The sequence below is a fragment of the Felis catus genome, chromosome B4 (genome assembly GCF_018350175.1).
Source record: "Felis catus isolate Fca126 chromosome B4, F.catus_Fca126_mat1.0, whole genome shotgun sequence".
Lineage (NCBI taxonomy): Eukaryota > Metazoa > Chordata > Mammalia > Carnivora > Felidae > Felis > Felis catus.
Window position 1 is genome coordinate 82,694,170 of NC_058374.1, and position 17,460 is coordinate 82,711,629.

Consider the following 17,460-nt stretch of genomic DNA (forward strand, 5'->3'; position numbering starts at 1 on the left):
CTTAATTCCAAGGAACCCCAGACCCCTTTTCCCAAGAACTTCCTCTCTTTCATCCATCCCCAGGAGTTCCCCTTTTCAACTCTTCCTGAGTCTCCCTCAGCACCCCTCTCACTCCTTAACCCGAGGAGTCCTCTAGCCGCTACCCTGGGTCCCAGTCCCTTCCCTCCAACTGCTTCCTTCACAGGCCTCGCCATCGCTTTCTAAATAGCATACGCTCTTTAAGACCCCTCTTCCCTCCCTGAGTCACCCGGTCCACCCGACTGTTCCTTTGAGTGGCATAGAAGCGAGGTAAGGGGCGAAGGGCGGGGGTCCCAGGATACACATCCTGTATGTGGTCGGAGTCGGCTTCCCATTGCCACACTCCCTCCCTGGTCGCAGTGCGGACCCCTTCTGTAAGCGCGCGGCAAAACACAGTTTTGGAAGTCACGGTGGCCGAGTGGTTAAGGCGTTGGACTCGAAATCCAATGGGGTTTCCCCGCACAGGTTCGAATCCTGTTCGTGACGGCCGCTTTTTTCCCTCTCCTTCAGGATACGCAGGATTCGCACGTGTCTTTCCAGCATTTACCTTTCTGTGTCATAAATAGCTCAGAGGTCTCACCCCTGGATTGGGACGGATGGAGGTGATCATGGGGAGCTTAATTTGCACAACTGTATCGGCTGCTAGGATACTGGACACCTTCGCAGTTCTGTAACTTCAGGTTTGTTAGAGCTTTGACACACGTTTCATTCTTGGGGAAGGGAATAGCAAAGGATTTGGCTGAAGAAGGGTTAGGTTTTTGGAAATCTGAATGCCTCCTGTGCTGTAATAGTTAAAATTAGAATTTCCAGGAAGAGAGGGCATCTCTGGGTTTCATGACCAGAAGTCTGATTATAACTGAGACCCAGGAAAAAGCATACTCTCATTTGGATTTTTTTTGAGGAGGCGCATCTCAGAAATCACTGGGCTAGGAGGGAGTAGCCTGTCAAACATAACAGCTTATGTTATGAAACATAATGGCTGGAGCTGGAGTGTGGGGAGATAACACTTCTTACTGAATGCTCATTATGTGCTAAGTACTGTTCTAAATTTTCTGTGTATTAACCGGGTTAGGGAATTAATTCCTTCTCTGACCTCTAACCCTCCTGTACTCACCTTACCGGGTTCTTCCTCCCCCCACACCCCCACCCCCACCAATTTCTGATCATAGGAAATATCTGGGATACTTGTTGAGGATGTTCTTTTTGTATTTCATTTCTTGCACAGCAGCATCTTCTCCAAGATGAATCTCCCCAAGTGCAGGGAGTTCAGTAGTAATTCATAGAGCTTTCCCCACACTTACACTTTGCAGTTTCCTGCCTTCATACCCTTTTTCATGCTCTTCTCTCCGAGATCACCCTCACCACTGTACCCTTCCCTCCTTCATACCCCATCATTTATCCCTTCCCATCCTGCACATCCTTTCATCTTTCCTCCTTGAAGCTCTTGATTCCTCCAGCTGGAACCCATCATTCTACCACCACCATCCACCTGGTTGCATGCAAGGAATCTCCTTTGACACACTTCTGTAAGAATTAAAAGTTCTATTTATTCTGCTTCCTAAATGTGTCTTAAGTCTTTCCATTTTTTTCAGGGTGAGGGCAGGCTAGACCCACTACTTGCTGGGGCCTTCATGAGGAAAGTAGGGTTATGAGGACCACATGAGTTAATATATGGAAAGCTACACTAAAGCATCCAGTCGTAGCCAGAGACCTTAAACCCTTTCATGGCTGCTTTTTGGGTTTCCTGACCTGGTCCCTTTTCACTAACCATTCTTTCACATTCACTACATTCTATCCGCTGGCATTCCTGGTATAGTATTTGTCTGTGTTAATGCTGTTCTCCGCCTGAAATAATCTTGCTCATCCTCACCTTGTACTCAACCTCTACTTCAATGTCAGTTGTCCTGAGAAGTCTTCTCTAGTTACTTGTCACCTACAATACCCCAATCTTCCCCAGTAGGACGTAAATTCCTGGCACATATAAGCCACTCAATTAAAAAAAAAAAAAATCTTTGTTGAGTAAATGGATGTGTGTGTGTGTGTGTGTGTGTGTGTGTGTGTATGTCTGTGTCTGTGTGTCTGTGTTTAATGTCTATTTTGAGAGAGAGAGAGAGAGAGAGAGAGAGTGAGTGGGTGGGGAAGGGGCAGAGAGGGAGAATCCCAAGTAGGCTCCGCATTGTCAGCACAGAGCCCAATGCAGGGCTAGATCCTACCAACCATAAGATCATGACCTGAGCTGAGTGAGCCAAGATCAAGAGCTGGATACTGAGCTACCCAGGTGCCCCTCTATGTGTTTTTACAGTAGTTACGTATACATGTTTTAATCTTCATTCAGATTGGACTGTAAGCTTCTTGACAGTTTGGACTGTGTATTTTGTTTTTTTTTGTATTTCCTTTACTAGGTTTTTATACACAGATGTGAGCAAATATGTAGTGAATGAATTAATAAACTAACAGGCTCAGTACTCAAGCTTCCTACCAAATGCCATTTTGCGCATGCTCTCAGATTTAAATGTCTGGAGAGGCAAGACCAAAATTGACCAGCAGAGGGCAACCAACAACTATATTGTGAAGGGAAGAAGGCACCATGGCTTACAAAATGGAGGATCTGGACGGAAAAGCTAGCAGAGGTTGTTTGGTGTTTGGAGATCATACCTTTCGCTCTCAAATATTTTCCCTGTAACTGTCATAGGTGAGAGGCCAAGGTTTCAAACCTTCATGTACAATAGATAAATTTCTACCATCCCCACAGCCCACCTGAACTCCTCAATTCCTTCACTTTACCCCTTTTATCCCAACAAATCCTCTATCCTTATACCTTTCCTTGACTTATATCATCAGGTCCCCCCAGGCATTCTTTAGTTTCTGGCTCGGTATTTGACTTTGCTCATTTGCCCTAAAGTTACCTTCCCCACATAGGCTTGTAAAGCCCACTCATTTCAAAGTCCTAAGGAAACTTACATAAACATCCTTCCATAACACATTCAAATTGCACAGGATCAATCCATTAAATCAGAACAAAACTACACCTTTATTTGACAGTTCCAAATCATCATGTTGTTTTCTACTTCCTTCTATTTTTTCTTTAGATTATTTTATTTTATTTAAAAATTAAAAAAAAATTTAACGTTTATTCATTTTTGAGAGACAGAGAGCGAGCGGGGGAGGAGCAGAGAGAGAGGGAGACACAGAATCTGAAGCAGGTTCCAGGCTATGAGCTGGCAGCACAGAGCCCAATGCGGGTATCAAACTCACTGACCACCAGATCATGACCTGAGCCGAAGCCCAACGCCTAACCGACTGAGCCACCCAGGTGCCCCTTATTTAAAATTTTTTAATGGGGCACCTGGGTGGCTCAATTGGTTAAGCGTTGGACTTCGACTTAGGTCATGATCTCACGATTCATGAGTTCAAGACCTGAGTCTAGCTTTGTGCTGATAACTCAGAGCGTGGAGCCTGCTTCAAATTCTGCGTCTCCCTCTCTCTCTGCCCCTCCCCCACTCACACTGGGTCTCTCCCTCTCTCTCAAAAATAAACACAAAAAAGTGTTTTATTTATTTAAAAAAAATTTTTTTTAATGTTTATTTATTTTTGAGACGAGAGAGACAGAACATGAACGGGGGAGGGTCAGAGAGAGGGAGACACAGAATCTGAAACAGGCTCCAGGCTCTGAGCTGTCCGCACAGAGCCCGATGCGGGGCTCGAACTCACAGACCGCGAGATCATGACCTGAGCCGAAGTCGGCCGCCAACCGACTGAGCCACCCAGGTGCCCCAAAAATGTTTTAAATAAAATAAAAATTTTATAATGCTTATTTATCCTTTGAGAGAGACTCAGAGTGTGTGGGGGGGAGGGGCAGACAGAGAGGGAGACAAAGAATCCTAAGCAGTCTTCAGGCTCTGAGCTGTCAGCACAGAGCCTGATGCAGGGCCCAAACCCATGAATGGTGAGATCATGACCTGAGCTGAAGTCAGATGCTTAACCAACTAAGCCACCCATCTCTACACCTCCACCCATCTCTACACCTATCATGGGGCTTGAACTCACAACCTCAAGATCAAGGGTTGCATGCTCCACTAACTGAGCCAGCCAGGCATCTCTACTTCTGTTTTTTGAATAAAATGTATACTCTCTGCCTCTAGCTTCTTACTATCTTAATACTCTGTTGTGAAAACCTTTGCTAACTTTGAAAACTTCGATTTCTTTTTTTTTTAATGTTTATTTTTGAGAAAGACAGAGAGAGTGTGAAAGGGGGAGGGGCAGAGAGAGAGGGAGACACAGAGTCTGAAGCAGGCTCCAGGCTCTGGGCTGTCAGTGCAGAGCCCAACGCTGGGCTCGAACTCATAAACTGAGATCATGACCTGAGCTAAAGTTGGATTCTTTTTTTTTAATTTTTAAAAAATATTTATTTTTGAGAGAGACAGCATGAGCAGGGGAGGGGTAGAGAGAGAGGGAGACACAGAATCCGAAGCAGGCAGGCTCCAGGCGCTGAGCTGTCAGCACAGAGCCTGACGTGGAGCCTGAACCCACAGACTGTGAGATCATGATCTGAGCTGAAGTTGGATCCTCAACCAACTGAGCCACCCAGGTGCCCCTGAAACCTTCAGTTTCTTAATGTTTATTTATTTTTGAGAGGGGGGGGCAGGGGAGAGAGGGGGACAGAGAATCTGAAGCAGGCTCTGTGCTGACAGCAGTGAACCAGATGTGGGGCTTGAATTCACGAACCAAGAGATCATGACCTGAGCTGAATTCGGATGCTCAACCGACTGAGCCACCCAGGAGCCCTGAAATCATTTCTTTCTTTCTTTTCTCTTTCTTTCTTTCTTTCTTTCTTTCTTTCTTTCTTTCTTTCTTTCTTTCTTTCTTTCTTTCTTTCTTTCTTTCTTTCTTTCTTTTCTTTTTCTTTCTTTCTTTTCTTCTTTCTTCCTCTTTCTTTTTATTTTCCTTCCTTTCTTTTTTTTAAACTTTTAAAAATGTTTATTTTTGAGAGAGAGACAGAGTGCGAACAGGGAGGAGCAGAGAGAGACACACACAATCTGAAACAGGCTTCAGGCTCTGAGCTGTCAGCACAGAGCTCGACACGGGGCTCAAACTCACGAACCAAATTATGACCTGAGCCAAAATCATATCTTAACTGACTGAGCCAACCCAGGTGCCCCCGAAACTATTGATTTCTTATTGGACTTCAGAGACACTGTACTCTCTTCTCTTAGAACATAGTTTCTCCATCTAATTTGTTTTCTCCCTCCTTTTGTGGAATTCTGCCAAAAGCTCCATTCTTTTTCCTACTCCAAGACAAAAATCCCAAGCCAAACTGTGGTCCTGTACCTTCAGCTACCTATGACTTCATAGTTGACCTAATGTCACCCAAAACACAAACTGCTCCTTTCCCAAGATGACATTCTCGACGTTTCCCATTTCTGTTAATACTATTCTCTCAATTCCATCTAGTTTCCAATCTTAAGAATTAATCTGACATTTTCTTTTCTCCCATGCCCATGATTCATCAATCATTTCTTCTTCCATCACATCATCTAATTTGTTACAGTGGCCTTCCAGGTGCCCCAGTTTCACCACTATAAGAGTCACATTGATTTTGCCCTGAGGGTTCTCAGTGTTTCCATTGGTCAATTGCCAGAATTGAGAAGGAACTTGAAATGATACTGAAAGAACTGTGGGTGTTTAGCATGAAGAAGCCTTAGGAAGGACATGACAGCCAACTTTTCATCTAATTGGAAGGTTGTCACACAGAAACAGAATAACAGAAGATACTATTGGGTTTCAATAGGCTGAAACATCAGGAAGGTAGATTTTGACTCAATATCTAGTAATAGAAGGTGTCTACCATGGGACTCAGATGATGGTCGACTTTCTTAGAGACAATCAAGCAGAGGGTATATAGAATCTTGTTCATGACTTTGGTTTCATGATGGTAGTTGATCTGGATGATCTACAGTGTTCCAGGTAAATCAAAGACTCTGAGCCTCAGAGCTATTTGGAAATCTGAGGGCTCCTGAAGGGGTTGTTTTAATGTCACTCTTGGTTATATTTTGATCTGGAGGCTAACCAGACAACTCTTAAGCTTTCTTTTGTTCCATCTCATCTTGCCCTTCTTATTCTGCTCATTGGGGAACCTGAAACAAAAACTTAGTATTTGTGGGGGAAAAAAAAGTATTTGTAGAAGGGGAAGGATTAATATCGGCCCACATGTATAGAATGGAAGTGTTATACATTGAATTTTAAAATTACTGTTTTTACAAAGAAAATGGTAGGGAAGAGTTTTATTGGAAAAATTAAGATATTAGGTTTTATAAATCAGCAGTGTTGCTCAAGAGAGTAAATACTTTTTTCTGCAGTAACCACATTTAAATATCGTGAGATACATTTTTTTTTTAATGTTTATTTAGGGGCACCTGGATGGTTTAGTCGGTTAAGCTTCCAAATTTGGCTCAGGACATAATCTCATAGTTCATGGGTTGGAGCCCTTGTGTTGGGCTCTCTGCTGTCAGCATGGAGCCCGCCTCAGATCCTCTGTCCCCCTCTCTGCCCCTCCCTTGCTCTTCCTCAAAAATAAAATAAACATTAAAAAAGAATACTTTAGGGGAACCTGGGTGACTCTGTCGGTTAAGCATCCAACTTCTCAGGTCATGATCTCACGATCCTTGAGTTCCAGCCCTGCATCGGGCTCTGTGCTGACAGCTCAGAGCCTGGAGCCTGTTTCAGATTGTGTCTCCCTCTCTCTCTGCCCCTCCCCCACTCGTGCTCTGTCTCTGTCAAAAATAAACATTAAAAAAAGGTATTTTAAAACAAAAAGAGAAACATGCTTCTGTGATCAACACACCCTGCCTAAATTCAACCATTTTTTAAAAATCCTTAATTCTTCCCAGCGAGATACCCCCAATTTAATCAGGCTGAGCATCTCCATTGACAACTTAATACCTTCTCTCATGAAGTTCTTTCTCTTATAACTGAGTAGCTAATGCCTTCCCCTACTAAACTTTTCAGTGACAAATTAGGAGACCTTATCCAAAATTGCTTTTATGTGACTATGCAGTGCCATCGTTGCACAAAAACAGTTCTGGAACTCCTTCACAGCTAGTTTATGAGCCACATTTAAATGATTCATTACTTGTCAACTGTACTCAAGACGCACACACAATATAACCCTATTATCATACAAAAAAATCATTCTAAATCTTTTTTTAAGCTGCAGCAGTAGCCAACTTTATCATGCATCTATCTTCCAGGATTTATTCCAGATTACTTCTGGAATCCACCCACCCCCAGTCCCATTCTTAGCCTTCGTCCTGTCCTTTTGGTGTTGGCATTCATTCCTACAATTTCTTGACCACCTTTGGGCAGATAACTCCCAAATCCACATGGTTTTAAGCCCCAGATCCACGTTTCCATTTACTGGCTAAATACCTTTATGTGATAGTATTTTCAACCCAGTGTTCCCCACCTGAGCTCATTACTTCACCGTTGAAACCTGCTCATCCTCTCCTCCTGCCTATTCAGGTTAATAATGACCCTATCTTTCATTCTCACAGGAGAAATCTGTCTTTTATCTGTGACTCATCTTTGATTACGTGACCCTGGTTATGTGCACTGGTTAGGAACTCAAGCTCTGAAATGACTTTCTTGGTTCAAATCCCAGTTCTAATCATTAGCTATGCGAATTTTGTTGGCTATTTCCCACATAGAAAATGGAGATGGCAATGGGCACCTTTTGATAAAAACCGTTGGGATGATGAGATGTTTGATACTTACAATAGTGCCCAAATCACGATAAATGAACAATCTTCTTTCCTCACTGCCAGTATCTGATCTTGTTCAGAACTCCGTTCCAGTGATTCTTCTTTTAAAGGATTTTTTTTAAAGGTCACTTTTTAAAATGTTTGAGAAAGAGTAAGCAGGGGAGAGGCAGAGAGAGAACTTTTTTTTTTTTAATGTTTATTTATATTTGAGAGAGAGGAGGGAGGGGAAGAGAGAGAGAATCCCAAGCAGGCTCTATGCTGGGTCCAATGCTGGGCTTGAACTCATGAACCATGAGATCATGACCTGAGCCGAAATCAAGATTCAGACACTTAACTGACTGAGCCACCCAGGCACCCCTAGAGAATCTTAAGCAGGCTCCATGCCCAGGACAGAGCTGGACACAGCGCTTGATCTCATGACCATGAGATCATGACCTGGGCCAAAAGTCAAGAGTTAGACACTCAACCGATTCAGCTACCTAGGCATCCCCATCCCTAAGTGATTCTTCTGAGAAGCATCTCACCGTTGGTAGTAGGTAGTTGAATCCTTTCCTCCTATCATTCCATTGTACTTAGTCCTTATTAGCAATATATTATTTTACATTTCCTTTGTTCAAGTGTCTGTCACCTACTAAACTGCAAATTCCTTTAAGGACTTTTTTCTCAATTATTTGTGCATCTCAAATACATGTCACGTGTGGCACATGACAGGTATGCCCTAAGTGTTGGCTGAGTGAATCTAGTCAGTTACTAAGGCCTGTCAACTTTATTCCCTGTCTCTTGTCCTCTTTCCTGCTCTTTCAAGCTCTCATCCTATTGCATGATTTACTGCAAAGCTTATTTGGTATTGTCACCAATTTTTCACTGTCTTTCCATTGCCACCAGAATCATGAGTTGGAGGTTACTCCTCATCAAAAACTTACCTGAAAAATTGAAGACCAAATTCCCTGCCATGTATTCAAAGCCCCCCAAGAATTGGCCCCAAATTATTTCTAGTCTTATCTTCCACCATTTCCTTCAACAAACTCTATGCTCCAGACTGCACTGGTGTCTTCCTTCTTTAATATATCCTTCACCATAACTTGTTTTTATTCACACTACGGTCTCAACCTAAAAGCAGAGGTTGCAAACTGGTGGACCCTGTTTTTTTTGGCCCACAATTTTTTTTTTTTTAATTAAGCCAACGTTGAAAACTTGTGGCATTTAGAATAAACATTAGGATGTCCAATGGTTCTTGAGAAGCAATAAGATTTGACAATGTGGGGCCCCTGTTGCTGTATGGCAGCAACCCACCTGAACTGCACTGCCAGCTGCCCCCTTCTCAGGGCACCTGAGCAGCTCTTAAAAAACCTCTCAACCATATAAGTATACCATGAAGAGATCAGACTAATGGTGGGACAATTGGGCCTATCACCTGATGTTACACAACATAGAACAGCTCTCCTGTGATGTCTTCTATCCTCAGAACTGCTTAACTTGAATCTCTCAGGCTCTGGATCAAATTCTGTTTAGCAAAAATAGGGTAGAGGAAGTTAAAGGGCACCGCGCAGAAGCAATCAATCAAATCCAAAAAGACCACTCTCCAGGACAACTGGCCCAATCTCTTCAACAAATCAGTGTTACAAAAAAGATTGTTGCAGGAGTGCAAAAGATAGTTAATACATGGTTCCTGGATTGGATCCAGGGCTGGACAAAAATTAGCTCTAAAAGTACTTTCTTAAACCAGTTAGGGAAGTGTGAATATAGATTGTTAATTTTAAGCATGTTATGTTGGCAATGTAGGAAAATGTTCCGATTCTTCAAATTAACACACTGAAGTAAAGAATCAAAACCAACCCTCTGTATTTCCCCACCCGTTCTCCTGACTTTAAAAGTCTACAATGGGCTGACAAACTTTCTATAGGGCCAAGTAGCAAATATTTTAGGTTTTGTGGGTCATAAGTGTTGTGGCAACTACTCAGTTCTGCTGTTATAATCTAAAAGCAGCCACAGACAATACATAAACAAATGGGCATGGCTGGGTTCCAGTAAAACATTTTTACAGAATCAGGCAGCGGGATGCAATCTTTAGTTTGCCAACCTCTGATCTAGAATAAATACCACTTCTCCTAAACAAGTATTTCCTGGTACCCATCAGAATCGGTGCCTTTATCTTCCCTCTGCTCACATATTGTTTGTAGCTCTACTTACCACATTTATTATTCCTATATACTTATCTCCATTATGGAATACATCCTTTGAAAGTAGGTGCCATTGCGCTACATGACACCCATCCCCACCTGAGTTCCTTGCAGAATATTCAATGAATATTGTTTCCAAAAACCGAAATACCCTAAAAGATTGATTTGGCACCATTTGTGACATTCACAAGAATGAGCAACAGGTTCTGAAAGTAATTTTGAATAAGCTTCAGGGGAAAAATAAAGCACTCCTGGTATCACTAGACACTATATAAATATATAAAAAATATATATATATATATATAGTGTATGTATGTATGTGTTCACCAGTGTTTTATAATCAGACCTTGTGCACATGAAAGTGTAGCAGATTCAGAGCACAGGAATGTCCTTATGCCCTTTTGTTTTTTTAACCACACCAGAGTATCGAGGGTATTAATGGATTTACAGGAAGTGCATCATAAATGCTCAACAAATTGCAAATATACTACTGGGGGAAAAAGATTTTCTTTTTCTCATGGCAGGGAGAAGGTGGCAGCAGATGCCTGTGAAAGGCTTTATCAAGATTTGACAACCACACCAGGTTCCATCATTCCAGGTTCCTTTCCTCACATTTACTTCCCTGGCTAGGAGACACTGGGTAGTGGAGGCATCCCTGACTGCGATGGAATCCCAGATTCCAAAGCAAAGGTGCTTGTGGGACAATGGAGAAAGGTACATGCATCTCTTCTGTTGAAATTGTCCTAAAACCCCAGGAACACTTAGGGAAGACATGGAATTTGGGCAAAGGCAAACCCTGGAAAAAGAAAACAGTTCAGGTCACTGGAGAGAACATGTTGGCTTCTACAGAACAGGAGACAGGAGGGAAAGTGGGAGGAGAGCACACAGAGCAAAGTGAGGTGCACACTCCCAGACAGACATCCTCCTAAAACAGAGGTTAGTTCTACGACAAACGTAGGTTATAAAGCAAGAAATAAGGGGAATCAAGGTGAGAGAAAGGGCAAAGCAGAGGAGAAAGCATCACAAGAAGGGGAGTGATGTTGAATTAAGAATTGAGAGTTGAGTAAAAGGTTTATTATTAGTGCAGTCAACACCATGGAACAGCACATATAACACAACCAGCAACCCGCAGAGACACTAGTGCAAAGGGGAGGGAAGCCTTAACTGAGCTTCCTGGCTCTGTCTGAAGGTGATGACAGGAGAGTATGGGCCTCAGTAAGGCAGGCAGGGTCAGAGGGGAGTGGAAGAAATGTAGTAACCAGACTAAGTATAGCAGCGTTTTCAAATTCCTGAGCACAATGTCCTGGAGCTGGAACACAGGACTGTTCCCTGCTCCCTTCAAGCTGTATCCCTCCACCCCATTCCCAGTGGAGCCATGACCCAACTCCCCAGACCTATAGCAGGCAAACTGGCCTGGAATAAAACTCCAAAGAGAGAAGAAACTGTTATATGGCCATATGTCTTCAACCCCACTCCCACTGGTATATTAGAATAATCACACCCTCTATCCCTCCCCTTCTCTAGCTCTACTAGCCACCCTAGCTAGGGATCAATGAATGCCCGGGTGGCCTAAAATGGAGCTGAAGTTCTCAGAGGGCATGGGTAAGACAAAGCACAGCCTGTACTCAGAGACACAGAGATATCATGTCTCTCCCATCTTGCCTGGTGAAGCTTAGAATCCAACTATGTATCTCCAAGGAAACTGGGGGTTGGGGGGATGGCAATGTCTTCAAAATTAATACAGAGTTTTACAAGGAGACCCCTGGAAGGACTGGAGCAAAGTTCAGAGGGCACAGGCATTGATGTTGGACTGTCACATCCATCACTGGAATAACAAAAGAAGCGTCTCATCTCAGATGGGGTTATGGAGGGTTGGGGCAGACATAAGTTCAGCCAAGGACTCCCTTGGGCCCTTCTTATATTAAAGCCAAAGATTGTGCTGAAAAGGAAAAATATAAAACAGATCCCATCCCTGTCCCATCCCACCCTATCCAGAACCCCCACAATAGGAATATCAAAAGAAAGTTTTAAGCTTTGTTAATTTTTTTTTCTTTTTCCTTTCTTAAAAAAAAAAAAAAAAAAGTAAATAAATTAGATTGCCAACAATGTGGCTGGACTGGAAAAGTAGGGTAGCCATAACCAGGCCATTCTAAAAAAAAAAAAAAAGGAGGGGGGGAGAGAAGGAAATACAAACAATGGCCAAAGGAAATTATCAAAATAACTAGTTACAATCACAGGGCTGGAGAGGGGTCTATGGAACTATTACGGCCCATGCCAGAGGCAGTGCCTACCTGATTTCAGCAAAAGCCAGAGAGCTGCTTCTTGCTGAACACATCCACCTCAACAGACTAATCCCCTACTCCCAACCCTGTCATTCCCTAATTATGAGAAAATGTAGGAAAGAAGAGCTCATCTGGAAATTTTCGGCATCCTAACCTGCACACCTGCAGAACCAGCAGGAGCCTGCACCTGTAAGGTGGGCTGGACAGAGTATTGCTTGGCACAGAGGTCCAGTCTTTCCCTAAGGGCCAGTTACTGGCCTCATTATTTATTTCTAGGGTTTTGATTCCACCCTTACCATTTCTTCAGGATGTCTGCTCCCCAGAGCTGCCCTCTAAGTGCTGTTTAGTGTCAACAGGCCTGCCTGCTCTGATTCCCTGGTTTTGGAGGAGGGGGAACGATTAGATATTCCTCACTCCACCCTGATCCTCTAGAGAAAATTCTTTGTGCTTTCTAAAAATATCTAGAACCAGGGACCCTAGGCAGGAAAACAGATATAGAGGTGAGGACTTTTCCAAACTGACTGAAAATTTACAGACATCTTAGGGGAAGAAATTACGTAAAAGGAAGGAATCTGTGTTTCCCACCTGAAAGGCTGAGCAAAGTGCCCTGGGGCCCTTCAGTGCCAGAAGAGCAGGGAAACATGTGGCCCGTGTGTAAGCCACAGTACTATGGGTAGTAGGGAGGACTCAGGGACCAGCTGCTGGAGCGATGGGCTTTCTGACTGCCATCTCTTCCTGCTAGCCCGTCGAGATCTCCTATATCTCTTCCACACCATGCGCAAATATCATGACAAGCCCCGGCTCCTGCACCATGTCGTCACCCATATGCTGGTTCTCACAGGCCATCACGACAACAGCCTGCTTGCCAGGGATGCGCTTGGCCACGTAGTTCTCATAGTAGCGCCGGTTCATCTGTCTTGTCTCTAGTGTGGCCAGACCCTGGGGCCAGCTACGCTCGTGGGCATTTTCGATCAGCTCGTTGACGATAGAGGCAGGACAGCCACTCTCCACCAGGGAGCGCTTGATTACAGCCTGGAGTACAGCATCTGGGGTCGAGATCATCCCTCCCCAGCGGGTCACTCTTGCTGGCTGCAGGGAGTTCACCCACCTGTGTGGAGGGGGTTGAAGGTGGTCATTCCAGCTCATCCCCCTTTTCTTCGTTGGCTTTTTCTCCTAATAGGAATGACCACCCACTCAGTGCTCAGCTTAACCCTAATCTCCCATCTTCCTTTTTCCATCACTAGTTCAGAAACTCTAAATCCTTCCCTAGTTGGTCCCATGTGAGTCACCACATGTCACTCACCAGATGAAACTCAAAAGTGCAGAGTTTCTGTCATTTTTCTTAAAAATCCCAATACTAAACACACACAGTGCCTAGCACGTACTAAGTGCTCAACAAATGTTTACCGAATGAAGTGATTATTCCTCTATACTGTGTCCCATGCAGCACTGTTTACTCTCTATATATTGATTCACACTTAAGAGTTTAGTCTATGAATTGCATGGGACTCCAGCACTGAAAGGGATTCTAGACTTTGCTTGTTTATGCTGCATTTTAGATCCTTCCCCTGGATTTGCACTGACTGTCTTCTCTGGATTGTAAGCTACCTGACAACAGGGACAATGTCTATTTCTTTTTGGCCCTCCTAGCACTCCACAGCCTTTAATACAGGGCTCTGTACATGTGGGTACCCACCTAAGTCTCAATTAACTGAATACTTGGGTAAGCTTTCCCTTCCATCCACCCAATAGAATAGGAGATCCTATAGTGGGGCTGGAAGTTATCCTATTCTCCTTGGTCCCTATCCTTCATCCCAACATCTGAAAAGCAGTGGCCCCAGCCCAGCCCTTTTATTACCCGCCCTTCTGCCATCCCTTGCACTTCCTTTCAGGGCTAGGTGCCAGGATGTGGAGCAAGTGACTCCATGTCCTGAGTGACACTCACTCTAGGATCTCGTTGTATTCAATTGTTTCCTCCAGGTTCTGAAGGTTGGGGTTGACACTGCGAATTGCACGCATGTATGCCTTTAGCAGCTGGATATCTCGCTTCTGTTGGAGGGAAGGAGAACCAGGGATGATGGTTAGGGCAGACAACAGATGAAAGACAGAAGATAGTCTGAGAATGAGGGCAACTGAGAGATCTGAGGAAAAACCAGACCTATACACTTCAGGAAGACAGGGATATGACTATCTCATTCACAGCTGTATCCGTAGTGCTTAGCCGAGTACCTTCTTAGAGAAGGCATTTGATGAATGTTAGGTGAATGAATGACATTGATGGGATGAAAGAAAGGGAGACGAGCTCCAATCTGATTCCCTACCAAGCCAGAGGCAGAGTATCCACTCACCCAGGCACACAAGCACAGGCACCGAGCTGCATGCTCACACTGGTGCTTCTCACCCATGGCTCTCTGCACATATACACAGACACACGCATGCAGTTATACATAGTCACACATCTGTTATATACACATGTCTGCATATTAAGGACAGGTTCTCCCCTATGTTCTCTGGGCCTTACCTGCTCCGCCAGCTGGTGTTTGTGCTCCGCTGAGGTCTTCTCCAGCTCTGCGATGCGTGTCTGTTGCTGCTGTACCACTGAGCGCAGGTGCTTAATGCAGTTGTGGTTTGGCAGCTCATCTTTGGGCATCTCCAGGCTGCCACCCAGGGTGGGAAACAAACAGAACAGAAACGCTCAATGGGACATGTGGGCAAAGGCACAAAACTGCTGAGTGGGCTTTCTTCTACCCCAGATTTCTAACATTCAGGCCTCCCCTCTTATTTATTCCCTTCACTTCCTTCTCCACAGCTCCCCCCACATCCTTTTGCTATCTACTTTCTCTGGGCCTCTTTCCCTTTCTAAGACAGTGTTTTATCTACCACATGGCTCTCCTTTCCTTCTCACTCATTCCTTCTGAGAAGCCCTAGATTCACAGCCCTGGCTATCAGCATGTAATCAACTATTTCACACCCCAAAGAAAGAAAGGAACAGGGCAAGAGGAAATATGAGAAGGCTAGAAATTAGAGCAGTCAATCTGACAAAGAGAAAGTAGTACTGGGCTGAAAAGGAAGAATAAAGGAAATCAATCCTTAGTGTTAGCACACAGATTGGGAACTGCTGCCTCGTTTCTTTTATTAAAGCAAGAGCAAAAAGATCTTAGTTGAAAAAGCAGCACGAAGTGAGATCTTGGGGTAGAGAGCCAGGGAGGCCAAGGACACTCCTTGTGTACGTGCACAGGAAACTGCCTTAGCTGGGGAGCAAGGGATCTGGGAAAAAGGGGTGGGGGGAGAGGGGGAGTTATAAATGGGAAGGTCCTTATCTGTATGGGGCAGGGGAAGGGAAGTAATCTCACCCGCAGCCCTGTTCACAGGTCACAGGCCGTTTGGGGTTGTGCTCACAGTCGCTGAGGTGAGACATGAGGTTGTCAAGCCGGACAACAGCACTACAGCCAAATACAGCGTTGTCGCAGGCAATCTGCAGCTTTGACAACATGTTCCGCATGATCCGAGGTACTGGGCGCAGGTGGGCGACCGTCACAACGCTACGGTCCACCGGACATGTCTGCTGCTGAGAAAACCACTGGGTGATGCAGGCATTGCAGAAAGCATGCTCACAATGAGGTGCCTAGAAGGGAGAGCAGGGCAAAAGGGGCACAAGAGAATTAGCAGGAGCTAAGAGCCTGAATATGATAACTCCGCAAAGCTACTCAAGCCTCTGAGCAGCTTCCAGGGCCAGAGGTCCCTGGGGGTCACAGGGAAGGACAGATGCACTATGGGCAAGACATTGTGTAGGGACAGGCTTCAGATAGGTTTCCTGTGCTCAAGATTCCAAACGAATTGTGACATAAGACAAACAAGTAAAAAGTTATGTAACAATAAGAGGTATAAATAATATTCCAGGACAATAGGAGAGATGACACAAGGCAGTCGATTATTAATTGCCAACTGGATTACATACACAATAACTGCCAAAGAAATCCAAAGGAGGGTGAGATCTTTCTAGGCTAGGTCAATCAGGGCACGTATTTATTATGGAGGACATAATTTGACATGGGTCTTGAAGGATGAGTAGAGAGGACACAGGGAAGAGATTTACTGGCAAAAATGCAATATAAGAAAGCAAAACAAAACAAGCACCTTGAACTCCTGGTGAGAAGTTAAGAGTCCTCTCTGTGTGGGCCCAGGTTCCTATTTTATGAGGGCTGACCTGAGGCATTGCCTTGAATCCCAATGGTGAGGCCTATCCTCCCAAACAGAGCCATTTTCTCATAGAGTCACATTCTTTTCAATTTCATAAAGATCGTATTTCAGCTTACTTCTTTGATAAATCAGATAACCTCTAAAGTTTAATCCCTCAAAGTGAGAGGATTCCCTGGCCTCTGGCATGGGACAAACACAGTAGGCATTTAGTAGTTGTTGATGAATGAATGGTGTGCTATTTCCCAAACACTCTGCTAGGTGCTTACAATACAAGACAGGTTCTGCCTCCAAGGTGCACACAGGCACCAAAGACCAAAACAAAGAAAGGCTTCGTAACGGAAGGAGTCATTCACAATGTCACTAATGCAACTGTCAATAGATTTTTATTTTTCAAAGATATATTTGATTCTTTCCAAAATCTTTACAGATCCTATCTCCAAAAAACAATCCTAAATTTGTCCACTTTTCCCCATCTGTCCTGCCACTAACCCAGTTCAAACTATCATCTCTCACCTATATTATTAAATATGTCTTCTAACTGGTCTCCCTACTTCTACCTCACCCCTTTATAATTCATTCTACATTCGTCAGCCACAGTGATCACTTAAAAATGCAAACTAGATCATATCACTCCTGCTTAAAAGTTTACAATGGCTTCCCTTTGTACTTAAAATAAGTCCAAACTCCTACTCAGGACCTATACAATTCTGCTTGATCTGGCTCTGTGCCTCTGACCTCTCTTCACCACACACCATGCTCCCAGTGCTGTGTTCAGGCCAGTCTGACCTCCTTTCTGTTTTTGTCTATACCCAGCTCACTCCTGCCTCAGCATCTCCGGTTTTGCAGCTTCTCTTTGCCCGAAATGCTCTTCCTCTAAATCCTATCATGAACATCCCCTTATCATTCAGATTTCAGCCCGAAAGGTCACCTCTTTCGTGACCATTCTATCCAATCCTGCCACCCCTGCAGAAATATACAGAATGTGCTATGCTCCACGTAAGAAAGTCGGGCAAATGAACTAAT

General features: G+C 44.1%; 1 protein-coding gene and 1 non-coding gene across 7 annotated transcripts in view; one reads left to right on the forward strand and one right to left on the reverse strand.

Moving 5' to 3' along the window:
• The first annotated feature begins 422 nt into the window (after nucleotides 1–422).
• Nucleotides 423–504, forward strand: TRNAS-CGA. The gene has a single exon. It is a non-coding gene; the product is annotated as a tRNA-Ser (tRNA).
• An 8,852-nt stretch (nucleotides 505–9,356) lies between these two features.
• The window catches only part of RNF41 (ring finger protein 41), a 32,002-nt gene continuing 23,898 nt past the window's right edge, over nucleotides 9,357–17,460 (reverse strand). For all 6 annotated transcript variants that reach the window (XM_019835072.3, XM_006933808.5, XM_003988883.6 and 3 more), the window contains 4 exons: nucleotides 15,591–15,862; nucleotides 14,759–14,894; nucleotides 14,183–14,286; nucleotides 9,357–13,345 (listed from right to left, as the gene is read on the reverse strand). In XM_019835072.3, the coding sequence (XP_019690631.1) occupies nucleotides 12,994–13,345; nucleotides 14,183–14,286; nucleotides 14,759–14,894; nucleotides 15,591–15,862 (864 nt within the window). In that variant the 3' untranslated portion in view covers nucleotides 9,357–12,993. The remainder of the gene's footprint in view (nucleotides 13,346–14,182; nucleotides 14,287–14,758; nucleotides 14,895–15,590; nucleotides 15,863–17,460) is intronic.